The sequence below is a fragment of the Nipponia nippon genome, unplaced genomic scaffold (assembly GCF_047370975.1).
Source record: "Nipponia nippon isolate SJK-2023a ecotype South Korea unplaced genomic scaffold, ASM4737097v1 scaffold_11, whole genome shotgun sequence".
NCBI classification, from domain to species: domain Eukaryota; kingdom Metazoa; phylum Chordata; class Aves; order Pelecaniformes; family Threskiornithidae; genus Nipponia; species Nipponia nippon.
In genome coordinates, this window is record NW_028262302.1 from 15,175,808 (window position 1) to 15,191,237 (window position 15,430).

Genomic DNA, 15,430 nt, shown 5'->3' on the forward strand with positions numbered 1-15,430 from the left:
TTTCTCACCATTTCACAAGAGCAGCTCTTTTCCTTGTCCTTGCTTTGCAGAGAGGTGATTGCCTTTATCACCACTGTCAAACCCACCTTTTTACACAGGTGAAATAAGAAACCGTACCATAAACAACATGGGTAACATGGGCTCTAATACAAGTGTTATCTCACGTTCACACCACTTGCAGGATGCCCCCTTAGCCAAGGTGTCCTCTTCTGCTCTTTGTTCTATTGCTTGCACTCCACACAGTATAAGACAAATGGATAGGAAGGTGAAAACAATCCTGGAGGCTGTAAATCAGCTTCTGAGGAAGCTCTTTTCCTTTTCCTTTTTCTTTTTTTTTTTTTTTTAATTGCAGGCATCTAGTGGTTTAGGTGTTTTTAAAGGTATTGTGATAAAAGTCGGAGATGTATTTTTCAATTAAGTCATAACAAACACTTGCAGGTCCATTTAAACTTGAGAAATCTCATCAGAAATGTCAAAGTCAGCTACCTGGAGGGAATGAGAGATATAAAGAATGGGATGGAAAGCCAACAGCCTCAGCTAGGCATGTTTTGCTTATGGAGCCATCCATTTCTGACGGACAGTGTGACCTATTTCTTTCCCAGCCCTTTTCCCCAGACTGAAATGGTTTACAACTGAAATTGTTTCTGACTTACGAAACTGTTTCTGACTTATGAAATTGTTTCTGGTTTATGGCAATCTCAGATTTGTGGACTTTGAAGCATGTAGCTATTCCTGGAAAGGTGAAGTAGGAAGAGCTAGTGAGATGTTCTGACAACTCGGTAACTTCAGCCTCTGAGGCGATAATCTAGAAGCAGTTCTCAGAAATCAAACTGGTCCTCAAGAAAAGCATCCTGTGAATCTTTACCTGGAAGAAAGCTGCAGCCAAAGCCTGGAACCAGCATGCCCAGGAGGGAAGATTCAAACAAGAAAGTAAAGGAGTGAAAGGCAACAGTACTTCCAGTGATCGACTTGCCTGTGTCCATCAACATCTAATTATCATAATACTGTAATATCTTCATATGTATTTTCCTAATAGGAAAGAAAGATCACGTAAGACAAAAATGACCAAACTATGTTGTGTCTGAAGAAGAGAAATACAACTCTTTGCCAAGCCTTTGCAGGAGTCAAATAACCACAGACCTTCCATTCTTCCCTGCAGGTATTTTTTCTCCTGGCCACATGACAGAGCACAAGCTAGGAATCTAATATATAACAGAATTACTGAGTTAATATTTTGACTCTCCATTAAAAAAGCTTCAAAATGTTTGTGTGAAATGCATTAATTTGTTTTGGTCTGGCTTTTGCAGTGTCTTTGCAGTCAGTGGTACAATTAAATACACTCCTTTCCAGAAAACATTTTCTAGATCCATTACAACAATGAAACTGTTGATACCTTCAAACCCCCCATTCTGAGCCCCAGCCATACCTCACATAGGAGATTATGCTGCTGGTAACCCCATCTGACATATGCCAGGGGTATGCATGTGGTATTTGGGGATACCAAGGCTCTGTGAAGGCCACAGAGAGCACTGCCTTGAGCAATACATCTCTCCTCATAAGGGCTTCCTGAGCCTCGGGGTTAGTGTGATCAGCAGGTGATGGACGCTGGCTATGTGGATCTCAGCCACAGCACCTTCATAGCTGCCAAGTTCCTGGTGGCAATAGAACCCAGGTTTTTGGCCCAGAATGATCACCAAGTTCTTTGAGAGCTGAGAGATTCACATAGTATTGCCCAGGAATATCTGTTAATTACTAATTGTGTGACAATTGCTAGACTCTCTGAATACATAATGAAGTACATGACATCTGATTTTGAGAAACTGGACACCCCCAAGTGATGGGTCTGTTACATGAATGGCACTATTTTCCTGCAGGGATAACTATTTTCCCATTAAGATAACGATGTGCGTGCACTGATCAAGGATGAGCAGCAGGAAAAGCATGCTGTCATTAAGGGGATACTCTTAGCCCACCATCCCTGAAGTATCATGGGGTCAATCCCCACCAGAACTTTATAAACCTTGCTAAATTTTTTCTATGTCATTATGTCCTAAGAGTGACATGCAAAAAAACCCAGTATCATACAGTACAAGAACATAATAGGTTATTCAGTATCAAGACAATGCTAACAAGATGTGACTGATTAGTTTTTATATATTAGAAAACAAATTAAAAGGTGATTACTTTGCGAAGGACCTGAATTATGATAAGATTCTGTGATATCTTCCGTTTAATGAGGATACATTGGCATTAGAACTATGTGCCTCAGCTTTGTCAGGAATTTTTCTCATTAAGCAGCCTGTGCCTTCTACCATTGTCAAAATATGGGTTCTTATTTGTGCTTATGTTTAACAGAGCATTAGTAGGTCTTTCCAGCAGAATATGCAATTTGCTTTTCAGCCCATGACCTTTAAGGCTGTTGCATGTTATATGCCTTTATTTTCTTCCTAGCAGATGCTGCACAGCACTGGGAACAATGACAGAGCTGCTCATTGGCGGTAACCACTGGCTGTTTGAAATATGTTATTTTCCTTTATTTACTTCAAGCATATTATTTCCCTCTCTGCCCCATACCCTTGTACACTTTGCTTCTGTTTGCTTGTTCCTTCATTTATGATCTTTAGCACTACTCAAAATTGCTGCTAGTTTTCTTCCACTGTCTTTTGAACTTCATGTAGTTTGTAGGTAAGGGTTAAATCTATCTCCACCATGGATTAATCCTGGTTTCTGAGCTCCTTATTTATGCTTTTAGACTTTGTTTCTGTAGGTAACTTCTTCCTAGTTATGACAACAAATACACAGTTTACTACTATTCCCACGATGCTTGTTTTCTTTTTCTCCTTATTTCAGATAGCTGTTCAGTGTGTGCTGTTCCAAAGCTTCTGCTGTGCTGCTTCTTCTATTCTTCTTCTATTGCTGTTAACCTAAAACAGCGTTTACAGAAGACTACTTTCAGCCATACCATCACAGATTTCTTGTAGGGTTCACATAGGCAGTGCTGAGGCTGCAGCTCCTGCGCACGCATGGTTGCATGCACACCTACATAAGATTTGTGTGTAGGCTTCAGTGCAGGCTGGGTTAGAAGATGTCCTTCGCACTTTGTCCCTCAGGTGGTGCATCAGGTCAGCTCCATCCTCCAGCAACGTCACTGCATTGAAGTGGCACACCACAGTACTTGCACACAGCAGCAGAAACTCTTGACTAGCTAGGAGGAAAGTCCTTCCTCTGTTACACAGAGGCTTCTTGGTCATGAGATTTACAGTCAGCAAACAAACCAAAAAACAAAAATCCAAGAAAGAAGAAGCAAAAAACCAGCAGATTGAAAGAAGAAACACTGTCCTTAACAAACCATGACTGCACTGGATTTGTGACAACCTTAAGGCTGACAGTTTTGGGGGGGTTGTGCAATCCTTCTGTACTCATTATTTACCACAGAAATTTGCTGTCTGCTGCACATTTCCAGTGAGGGGCATTCCCTGATTTTTGTCAAAATAGAAAGAAACCCAAGGCAAGACACATGTATATGGTCCCTACTCCCATTTGAAGCCGATTCCCTACCAACAATAATTTCTTGATTTTTTTTGGTTACTTCATCTTGATTTTTCTCCACCCACTTTCAAATAAGTTAAGCAACAAGGTTACCTCTCAAAGTGAGATTTGATTGGCAAAATATCGTTTAGATATTTTTTCCCTACTGACAAACACAGACTATTGATCTGAGGTCCATGAGGAACAACAAACATAAAGTCTCTTGGTATTTGCCTGCAGAGTCATTTGTCATTGCAAAGCTGGACTTTGGCATACTGTCCTGAATTAGCCCTGAGATTTGCCAAGAACTTTTAAATAATCTTCTGCAGAATCAGTTTATCTGTATTATACCAAGACCAAGTCCTTATATGTTTAGAGGTACGAAGCCAACTGTTTGTTACTAAATGTTGAACAGACTAAATGCATTTATGAGTAAGAAACTTTTGTCATTCATTTACATGATTTTGAGGAGGGCTTTGAGAGTGAATGTCAAGTGTTATATGGCTGGCAGATAGCCATGGGAAAGTTCTTATATTCTTTATTGGTATACTAACAGCTACAATTTACTAATATTGATAGCAGTAATTTAATGTCAAAGAAAATAAAGATTCTCAAACCAATCAAGATAGTTATATTTTAGAAATAGTCAACATAATTTTTGAGTTATATTTTTCACAGACATTTTAAGAGACTAAAGTCTAAAAAGTTGCAATTTACGTTTTACTTTTTTTCTACTGGTTTGAGATATTCTATAGCAAAAGATTTAATCAATCTGTACTTTAAGTGCTTTCATTGGCTTTCTATATTTTAATAAGACATGCTAAGGATGTTGATTTAAAAAATTAAAGAAAAAATAATAAAATAATTTAAATATTTACTGATTTGTGTTTCTTTTCTTTCATAACCATGCAACTATCTAGTGTAGCTCGTATGTTAAAATCCTATCAATTGAGTCACTATAAAACAAAGCAATAGCAATAAGTTAGACTCAAGAAACCTTAAGTGAAAAGGTACAAATGTCAAGTCACAATATGTTTTTACTATATAAAAGTAATCCACTGTTAATACTTAAAAAGGTGACTTCTCAAATATTACTTGTATTTTGTATGTGTGTCTATGATAGTTTAAAGAAGATTAACAGTCCCTAGGAAAGCTCTGCTGTTCCTACTGAGGAAATACAAACTCTTTGGTGTTATAATTTGTCATTCTTCCTCTTTTGCACCACAGTCTGACAAGTCTAGCTGGAAAGTGTGATAGTGAAGGTGGTGTCAGTAGGAGAAAAGAGAAATGACAGTGACAACTAATTGATAAAAAGGAAACTGATGCTATGTCACGGGTTGATCCACCGTACTTTTATCTCAGGGCATTGGCAATAATAACTATATTAGCAAGACAAAACAGAAAGTCTTTTTGCTGGTATGATTTCCTCCCTTACTAGAATAAACATTATTTGTAAAGCAAAAACAACCTTCTTGTCCTCATGAGGAGGGCTTCCATTGAGGAGGAGACAGAGGGAGGCAAACTAAAGCAGCAGCACTCATCAACCCTTTACATTGGCATGTCGTCCAGTGTCCCAGTCACTGATCCTGCAGCTTCATGCCATACTTGGTTAAAACCCAAAGAAATTAATGGAAATTCACTCCAATATTAAGGGAATCTGCATTTAACACTAGTCATCAAAGGTTAGTGGATTAAACAGACAGGACTTTTATCTCCCACCTCCTTTTCCCCGTTTCCCTTCTCCTGCTCTCCTGTACACACACTGTGGATGTACAGCAACAGCTACATCATCTGGAGACTTTAAACCATCTCAAATACCCCACGGGAGCATGTCAGAAAGGGCTTCTTACAGAACTGGTGAAAAGGGACTTGTATTTTGTTAATGCTACAAGCTATACCTGGCTGTAGACTAGGGGGAAATACCAGTGACTTTTGGACAAGGAAAAATAGTTTTTGTGTTTTAAGGGATTAATAATGTATATAAGGATAATGGTTGAAAGATGAGCACTAGTATGTAGTGGTATGTACACATAAATGTTTTGCTGGATCACAGGAATTTAGCCAGCAATGTGCATAAGTCACATTGGTCCTCTGGTCAATCAGTCATTTTTCAGAGGGTTTACGATTTTCCCTATGAAGAGGACAGTGCGGGTGTATTTATCCAGAATCAGCAGGAGAAAGGGCCTGTTGAATCTGACTCGAGGCGGATGAGGAAAATCACCAGATCTCCAGGTAACCTCCTTCACTGTGGCCCCCGCCGCTTCAGTGCCGTTCTCATGAACATTTAGCACTGCTCTGTGGATCACCTGCAAGGACACAAAGCAAAACAACTTCCAGCTGATAACCCATCAAGAAGAGAACAGACTGCCACCCTCCGTGCTCTTGCCAAAGAGAGCCCTTCCTGGGGCAAGACCGAGCAGCACCAGCCTCTGGGAAGGTCATCACCAGCCGCTCCCCTTCCCACCACAGCGCAATCAGCCATCAGGCCACTCCTGCTAGCCTCCTTCACTGCATGTGCAGAGAGCAACCCTCGAACAGCAGGGCACTCAAGATGACTGATGGCAAGAAACTCTGGAAGCAAAGAAACCTGGTAATTTAGCCTAGATTTAGTTTTGCCTTTGGCAACTTCATGTATTATTGTGAATTTACCCTATCATCTAGCTGGAAAAAATAACTTTTTGAAAGCATTAGAAGGGCAGGAATAACCTTTTGCCCTCTGTAGGTGGAATTAGAGGAAATTTTACCAAAGCCAATGTGCTACCTTTAGATAATTTTGTCTGACAGCCAAAAGAACATTTAATTATATGTATGTCTTACTCCCCGTTCTTGAACCATGTATGTTTAACCCCTTGTAAGCATGTTTGGCTTCAGGTTTAGGAAAGATAGGGTTTGCTTTGCCTTCAGACTGGCAGCTGTTGATGACTGAGTGATGCTTCAGAGAGACTGGGATAAGGTTTTCATGGGATGTTAATGTCAGGCTCCTGGGAACAGACAAATCCTGTGGTTGCTGTGTTTCACATGCTGACTTACTTTTGAAACCATCAGTCCAGGCTCCTCAGTAATCCCTGACAGATCAGCTTGTTCAGTGAACAGATCAATCATACCCACTTGTTTGACTATCCTTTTCACATCATAGGTACCAGAAATAGAAAATTTTGGAATGTGCAGATGTATTTTTCTGTAACAAATAACACAAATAAGGACAAATTGTCATCCAGGTAACACTTCTCAGTGGCTTTGGTATAGTGATACTTTGTATTTATTTTTCTAAATGTTAAAAGTCTGCTCTCAGAGTTCAGATAGCACTTCTGACCAGGTTAGCTATCTAACGTGGAGGGTTGGAGCAGAATGAGCCCATGTTATCCTCTGCTTCCACAGTGGGGTTCAAGGAGTGGGGTGGAAGACACAACTAGAGCAACTCTGCGGCAAATAGAGCTACTACTGCCAGGTAACATGTTTTTTTCAAAAGATCATAGCTAGCTGTCCTAAGGCTGTTTGAATATACAACAGGGCCTGGGCCACCCCAGAAATAGCTGTATTAATGGTGAATGAATAAAATTTCTGCTTTTACATGCAATGCCCTCAACACCCTAACACCCAATACCTCAAAAATAGCTACTCCATTGTAGTTTCACAATGCCCATATGAAACAAGGGTCTGTTAACTTCATCATGGTGCTAAGCAACTTGTGGTTGAGCCAGGAACTTAACCCAAGATGGATCTCAAGTTCAATGCCCTATTTTTTCACTACCCACAGGTCTTTTTCATTTTCCAACTAAGAAAAGGGAAGTCCTGCACAGAGAGGGACTATTAAGTGAATAGAGTTCAGAAAAATAACGTGGCCTTTAATGTTTTGTGTTGGTGAGATAAACACTACTAATCTATAACATGGTCACCTCTCACCTCAGCAAAAACACTTACCTGTCTTGGAGGAACTTTTCCCATTTAGACACAGTCCTTTTTAACAGAGCATCTTCCACCTGCTTCATCTTCCCTTCATCAGGCAAAATAAATAATGCTGCAGCATTTCCATTGTAAGGTATCTGAACCAACCAGCAGGACAGCTCTTCATCAAAGTAATTTCTGTAGTAACCCTTTCGGTACATCATGTCAACTTTTACAGACGTTTTCTGATCCACAAAAAAATCCTCCTGTTTTGTATATGAAGTACTGAAGGGTTTCTCCCAATGGCCTTATGACAAAAAGAAAAATAATTCAGTGGAATACAAAGAGGAATGGTCATGGTGAATAAACCAGGTTCTAGTCCCACATTCCTCTGATTACAACAAATATCTTTTCAAGTTACTGCACCCTCAGGTGTTACAGCATTGTAGCTCTTTTTTTTAAGTGCTTGAAGACAATTAAATACAGATAATACTGAAAATGCCATCTTTTTCTAGAGCATGAGTCTATCATCACATTAAAGAATTTACCAAACTCAACAAAGATATTTATTAAAAAAGTCCAGCCTTTCAGTCAACCAGGTGAGGACACAAACATTTATACTGACAACAAATATACATAGTTTTATAGGAATATTTTCCAGATACTGAATAGCGTTTCCTCCATTTTAAAATATTTAAACTACAGTTTCTTTCTCTTAGGTTTTCATTCCCTGTAATAAGCAGTAAGCATCTAAGTTACAGCCTTCACACCCTTTGATATTTCTTACCTTTAAAGAAGACATAGTTAACAAGAACCATTGCAGTGAGAGGATCAAGGTTTTCCACTAGTTTAACAATTTTCCCATTTGTCTTTTCCTCAATATAACTGTTGATCTGATTCTCAGCACCAGAGGAGTTGTTAAAGTCACTAGAAAAGACTTCAGATTCATAAAAGCTTTTGACATCATCCAAGAACTTCTGTAGTGGTTTTAGTGTCTCTTCTATGAAAAGGGCATTGCCCAGGCTCAGCTGGAGCTCACTGTCTGAACGATTCAGCATGTGGAGGAGTTGGCAAAAACCTTCATGTATTTCCTGCTCCTGAGTCTTTCCCAGGTTAAAGGCAAGCCCTTCCAGAATCTGCGTCAGCGTTGCTGACTTGGCACCGAGTGCCAGCATTGCAAAGGAAGCAGAGATGCTTATGGGTGAAAAGAAAATATTTTGATCGGTTTCTTCGGATGCGACCAGCTTGTAAAATGAAAATGCAAAGTCAGCATTGCTGGGAACTAGTTTGACAAAGGCTTTGTTCTTAACTGGATAAACTTCCCTGTGAGAACTGCGTCCTGGGTAATATGTCCCTTTAGGATCATCCTGCTTATTGCGGTAATGAGGACGCTGATGACACTGGGTAACAGTATACAAACCAGCCACCAATAAACACAAGGAGAAGGTGGGCTTCATTTTCTTTTTAACTGTTTCTGGAAAAGAGATAGACGTACAAAACATGGCATGGAAATTAATGTCTTCATGCTGCATGCTCCAGCTGAGTAAAATGAGGCTCTTAGAACACACCTGTTCTCCAAAATCCCACACTTGGATATTTTACATTCCTGATGCATGCCAGTGATCCCCTGAAAAAATATGCCTCCTGATACACTATTTGTATAATCAAGTACTCTCTCAAAAGAGGTAACTTTGATCATATTAACTTTTAAAAAAGAGGGTAGGACTGAATTTTTTTAAATTTGCAAATAACTGGAAACTTATGACCTTTCCCCCAGAGTAACTGGTAGAAGTTGTTTTTGTACCCAGTACTGCAGGATGGCCACTGCAGCCCTCTTAGTCTTCCTCAATTCATCAAATAATTAGAGAATTAAATCCATGTTAAACAAAAATGTGATATAATCACAGATCATACTGTCTAGGACCAAAATCATAAAATACAGTTTCTTCAAAAACAAAATATTGGATCATTATGGCAGCAAAGTCTATAGGTATCTCTTTTGTTTCCAAAACAAATTTTTATTTAATTGTGTGAAGTATCTTCTTCACTAGCAGCTAGTTCTTGCTGGCTTTTGGCATATTTTGATTTTTTGCATAACAGGTACATCCCTTTGTTTACATGTAAAAAAATGCCCTTCCCAGGCAACAACATAATCCCCCCAAATGAAAAGTCCAAACAATTCAAGGGAAAACTAAAAGGGTACTTACAGTGCTACAAAAAGGATCTTGCTGTGTATATCTGGTCTTATCTGCTCCTTCTTCTCTTCAGTACCATTGAACAGGATTAAGCAGACTGCCCCCGTTAATCATTAATTAGTTCAGATAAAAATTGCCAGCGAGGATGCACAGAAAGCTGTAACGATGCTAGATGTTCTGGACAGTTTGTCCAACCCACACACAAGCTAACAGTGCTGGGTGGTGGGGCTGTGGACGAGAGGGAGTGGAGCAGGGACTGTATCTCCTGCTGCTTCCATGCTTGTGGATTGACATGAGAAGCCTGCTGCTGTGGGTGCCTGGCAGGAGAGCCATACCCTTCATGGCTGGAGCTGAACACTGTGACTTCATGTGAAGGCCACCCCTTGCCTGGGTCTGGCTGCAGGGGAGGAAGCCGCCATCACAGCTCACCAGGGAGTGCAGCCTCCCTGCCAGGCCATCCCTCTTAGCTTGGTCCTCGGGGGGCGATAAATGGGACGGGGACACTGCCAGAGTTGTAACCTCTCTGTCAGGATTTCAAAACAGGCTAAGCCATGTTCAGATTTAGAAAGCCCTTCTGCCTTACTGTATAACTCAGTCACAATCTTTGACATCACGTTTAATGGTTTTGGGTCTTTTCCTAAGGGGAGCAGACTGCAGGTGATTGGTGAGCAGTCTCTAGATTTCTTTAGAGAACAACATATGACATTACCACCCTAGTGAGACATTTCCAGTCAATACAGCTGTTCATTCATTGCTGTTGGCCGTTGCCTGTGACTGGGTTGGGGAGTTGGTGAAGAGTTTTCTCCTGGCTTTTTAGAAAATACACGACAAAAACACCACCACTAAGAAACACCAATTAGAATCATAGAATCATAGAATGCTTTGGGATGGAAGGGACCTTTAAAGGTCATCTAGTCCATCCCCCCTGCAATTGGCAGGGACATCTACAACTAGATCGGGTTGCTCAGAGCCCCATCCAGCCTGTCCTTCAATGTTTCCAAGAATGGGACACCTACCACATCTCTGGGCAACCTGTGCCAGTGGTTCATTACCCTCATGGCAGAAAATTTCTTCCTTATATCTAGTCTGAATCTACCCTCTTTTAGTTTAAAACCATTACTCCTTGTCCTATTGCTATTGCCCTTGCTAAAAAGTCTGTCCCCATCTTTCTTATAAGCCCCCTTTAAGTATTGAAAGGATGCAATAAAGTGTCCCCAGAGCCTTCCCTTCTCCAGGCTGAACAACACCAGCTCTTTCAGCCTTTCCTCATAGCAGAGGTGTTCCACCCCTCTGATCATTTTTGTGGCCCTCCTCTGGACCCTCTCCAACAGGCCTACGTCCTTCTTGTACCGAGGACCCCAGAGCTGGAGGCAGTACTCTAGGTGGGGTCTCACCAGAGCAGAGTAGAGGGGCAGAATCACCTCCCTCAACCTGCTGGCCACGCTTCTTTTGATGCAGCCCAGGATACAGTTGGCCGCCTGGGCTGCGAATGCACATTGCTGGCTCATGTCCAGCTTTTCATCTATCAGTACCCCCAGGTCCTTCTTGGCAGGTCCACTCTCAATCCCTTCATCCCCCAGCCTGTACTGATACCGGGGATTGCCCCAACCCAGGTGCATGACCTTGCACTTGTCCTTGTTGAACCTCATGAGGTTCACACAGGCCCATTTCTCCAGCTTGTCCAGGTCCCTCTGGATGGCATCCCATCCCTCAGGCGTGTCAACTGCACTACTCAGCTTGGTGTCATCTGTAAACTTGCTGAGGATGCACTCGATCCTGTTGTCTATGTCATTGATGAAGATATTGAACAGCACTGGCCCCAGTACGGACCCCTGAGGGACACCACTTGTCACTGGTCTCCATCTGGACATCGAGCCATTGACCACTACCCTCTGGATGTGACCATCCAGCCAATTCCTCATCCACTGAACAGTCCACCCATCAAATCCATATCTCTCCAATTTCGAGAGAAGGATGTTGTGGGGGACCATGTCAAAGGCCTTACAGAAGTCCAGATAGATGACATCCATAGCTCTTCCCTAGTCCACTGATGTAGTCACTCCATTGTAGAAGGCCACTAGGTTGGTCAGGCAGGACTTGCCCTTGGTGAAGCCGTGCTGGCTGTCTTGGATCACCTCCCTGTCCTCCATGTGCCTTAGCGTGGCTTCTGGGAGGATCTGGTCCATGATCTTCCTGGGCACAGAGGTGAGGCTGACAGGTCAGTAGTTCCCAGGGTCCTCCTTTTTACCCTTTTTAAAAATGGCTGCAATATTTCCCTTTTTCCAGTCCCCAGGAACTTCACCTGACTGCCATGACTTTTCAAATATCATGGAGAGTGGCTTAGCAACTACATCAGCCAATTCCCTCAGGACTCTGGGATGCAATTCCCTCAGGACACTGGGATGCATTCCCTCAGGACTCTGGGATGCACTTACATTGGACGGTTGACTGACTGCAAAGAGAGACATGTGGCCAGCAAATACCTTGTTTCTTCAGGTTAGTCTTCTGTACCATATGCAACTGAAAAGGACGCCGACAGCACACGAAACAGGCTGCCAATTCACCTTTCAGCCAGTGCTAAAGAGGACATGCTGCCATCATTGGATGTAGTCAGGGTTGAATATCATATACGGACAGACCACTCAAGGACAAACTAAGGCAGGAAATGAATTTTTTAACAGATCTGGCTGCCTCTGTGGCACTCCTCTCCATTGTATAGGATGGTTTTGTCATTCCACTCAGCAGTGATAGTATCATTCCCATAACATAGATGTGAGACATACAATCTGCATCCTGTTGATTCCACATTGCCTGAACACCCCAAGAGGCTGATGGCAACAATCAGATTTTCAAGTGAGGGTAATATCCAAAATCCGTAAATCACTGAACCATTGACAAGTAACTACGAGTGGATTATGAACTGTCAAAAAAAGAGCCAGCAATGCATGTGGTCATTAGTCTATCATAGCTTATAAAACAGTGAATAAGATTTACAGGATGGAAAACAGGAACTTAAGTATTTCCAGTCTAGCAAGCTCTGTAAACTCATACCAATAATCCTAAATCTTCATTAATAATAGAGATCAGCTTGTCTATTAGCAGTGAGCCAGAAAGGAGATAAATGGAGGGATGGACTGAAGGATGACTCCTTTTTAAGTGGAGATGCATGCAAGGACACTGATACCAATTCAGATGGTCTTAGCTCATCCTGGCACTGCAATAATGTTGAGATTTTTAACCTGTAGTCCAACCTCAGGACCTGTAACGGAACTCTGAAAGGCAATCAATCAAGAAACACAAGCCAGTGTGTGTCCCCTTGGATTCATTCCTTTCACCATTGCATTTATCCTTGGAACACCAAAACAAAGCTGTGCCCTGTAAGATGCATGTTACTGAATGTCACTGGTATCCATTTCTAGGAGGATCTTTAAACTCTGCTATGCAGCTGATGATGCTCATCCACACCTAGTTTTCCATCAAAGGGAAAGACATTGGGAAGGCACCATAGCTGAGAGGGACAATGCAGGGCCTTCCTGAAATGCTCCCCTGCCATAACCAAAGCTTCAGGGAAGAAATGGTTGCAGCTCTGAGGATTAAGCAACCATCTTACAGAGTGGAGAAAAGGAAAGTGGGGATGAGAGCTGGTGGGTAAGTGCCTGGAGAAGGCAATGAGGAGGAAAGAGAGGGCAGGTGTTAGTACAGGACAGAAACACAGGAGCCATTAGAATATATCCAGTCCCAGAACTGAGACAAGAGACCAGGACTTCTGAGTGTCTCTACAGCTGTGTCATTAAACAGATGGCAAAACATGTCATGCCTATTCCCATTGTTACAGCCATTTTTATTACATCAAGGCTGGACAGTATTAATTCTGGTATTTCCTAAAGACTGAATATTTGGCCTTACAACCACAATACCCTGCTGATGTCCTTCTTTGGGATATAACAGACAATTTTCTACCCTCAGTCTCAGTCTGTTACCAGAACCCCACAGCTGCAATGAAATGCTGTAGTATATCTTACCTTTAAAGAAAAACATAGATATACATAACCTCTGCTGAGAACCAAATTTCTTTCTACTTTGCTCATTATTCCTTGTTATTTCCTTCACTTTCTAACCAAAGGTATATTTATCAGCTTCAGAGATTCTGGAAGCTGGGTCTGTTTCAAGCTACCTTCTGATGCTATCTAAAACCACATAAAGCAGGAAATGTTTATGTTGCTTGCAATAGCAAAACCACATTTATCATGCTCTATAGCTTGGAGAACATCATGGGACTATGATTTACAGCTTGACTACATCAGGGGATAGCAACTCAGTGATGCCACGTTGCCCAGCATGGGCATAATCCATCCAGACGGCTTCCTTTTCCAGGTTCCACTATGCCAAAAAAATAGATATATAAAAGATAATGCACATAATTCCTTCCTTACCCTCCAAGACAGTCAATGCTTATTCTTTTCTGTTTACTGGGGTTTCTTGCTTTTATAGCTTTACATGTTATTTCCTTTTGTTATATAATTTTCTACCTCACCAAGATATTAGACGGAGAGAATAAAAAAAAAATCCCCCACTAATTAAAAATTTTTATGTGCTGGAAAAACTGTCTCAGCAATTTTAAACATTGGGTTTTTAATACTGACAATTCGTATATGGTTTCCTAGAATGTCACTAACTGGTCTTGTTGACAATAAGTTCTCCTAAAGGACTGTCGTGGTTTAACCCCAGCCGGCAACTAAGCACCACACAGCCGCTCACTCACTCCTCCCAGTGGGGTAGGGGAGAGAACTGGAAGGGTGAAAGTGTGAAAACCCATAGGTTGAGATAAAGACAGCTTAATAGGTAAAGCAAAAGCCGCACACACAAGCAAAACAAAATAAGGAATTTATTCACTACTTCTCATTGGCAGGCAGGTGTTCAGCCATCTCCAGGAAAGCAGGGCTCCTTCATACGTAACTGTTACTTGGGAAGACAATCGGCATCACTCCAAACGTCCCTTCCTTCCTTCTTCCCTTGGCTTTATATGCTGAGAATGACATCATATGGTATGGCATATCCATTTAGTCAGTCTGGGTCAGCTGTTCCAGCTGTGTCCCCTCCCAGCTTCTTGTGCACCCCCAGCCTACTCACTGGAGAGATGGTGTAAGAAGCAGAAAAGGCCTTGACTCTGTGTAAATGCTGCTCAGCAATAATGAAAACATGTCTGTATTATCAACACTGTTTTCAGCACAAATCCAAAACAGAGCCCCATACTAGCTACAATGAAGAAAATTAACTCTATCCCAGTCAAAACCAGCACAAGGATCAACCTAGAACATGCTTCTCATTTTCCATTAACTCTACCCTGCAGTTTAACTTGCATTTTTCCACCAGGGAACCCAGATGTGCTCGTTCCTTCATGCAGGTTTTGCTTCATCTGTCTTCAAGAAATTAATTCTTCATGTACAAATCTTGATAATAGAATTTTAAATATGAAAGTTGAGGAAAAGTGAACAAAAGAGGTATTGTAACCTGAAAGGATTTTGTCGTGTGGATGTGGCATGCTCATGTGTTTCCTTTGTTACTTACTGCTGAACCATACGCAGGAGAATGTCATCTGGCAGATCTTCTTATCAAATACAGACTTCAAAAGGAATACAGTGTAAACAACGAAGACACTAATTTATTTTTTTTTTTAATGTATTGGGGAAGAATTTCACTATCATCTTCTCAGTAAAGAGCGTTAGTATAGATGAGAGCCTGTGCCAGGAGGGAGAACTATGGTTATACATAGCAAAGAGCAGTGGCCAGGTCAACAAACACGTCCCTCTCTGCAAGCTCCC

General features: G+C 41.5%; 1 protein-coding gene across 2 annotated transcripts; it reads right to left on the reverse strand.

Annotated features, from left to right (window-relative positions):
- Window positions 1-2,415: 2,415 nt before the first annotated feature.
- On the reverse strand, window positions 2,416-9,813 carry LOC104014800 (alpha-1-antitrypsin). Of its 2 annotated transcripts, XM_087747613.1 has the most exons (5): window positions 9,621-9,813; window positions 8,201-8,887; window positions 7,450-7,720; window positions 6,559-6,706; window positions 2,416-5,834 (listed from the first exon to the last, which is right to left on the reverse strand). In XM_087747613.1, exons 2-5 carry the CDS (start codon window positions 8,868-8,870, stop codon window positions 5,628-5,630), a joined length of 1,296 nt encoding a protein of 431 aa, XP_087603739.1. In that variant the 5' UTR covers window positions 8,871-8,887; window positions 9,621-9,813; the 3' UTR covers window positions 2,416-5,627. The 2 variants fall into 2 exon arrangements, with proteins under 2 accessions (XP_087603739.1, XP_009465753.2); XM_009467478.2 differs by lacking the exon at window positions 9,621-9,813 and having other exon boundaries at window positions 8,201-8,915.
- Between the last annotated feature and the right edge of the window lie 5,617 nt (window positions 9,814-15,430).

Excerpts from the sequence above, each read along its gene's own strand:
- LOC104014800 (XM_009467478.2), bottom strand. The coding sequence starts at position 8,915 with ATGTTTTGTACGTCTATCTCTTTTCCAGAAACAGTTAAAAAGAAAATG. Across the intron at positions 6,707-7,449 it reads GAAAAGTTCCTCCAAGACAG|AAAAATACATCTGCACATTC; the intron begins GTAAGTGTTTTT and ends TATTTGTTACAG. Across the intron at positions 5,835-6,558 it reads CTGGACTGATGGTTTCAAAA|GTGATCCACAGAGCAGTGCT; the intron begins GTAAGTCAGCAT and ends GTGTCCTTGCAG.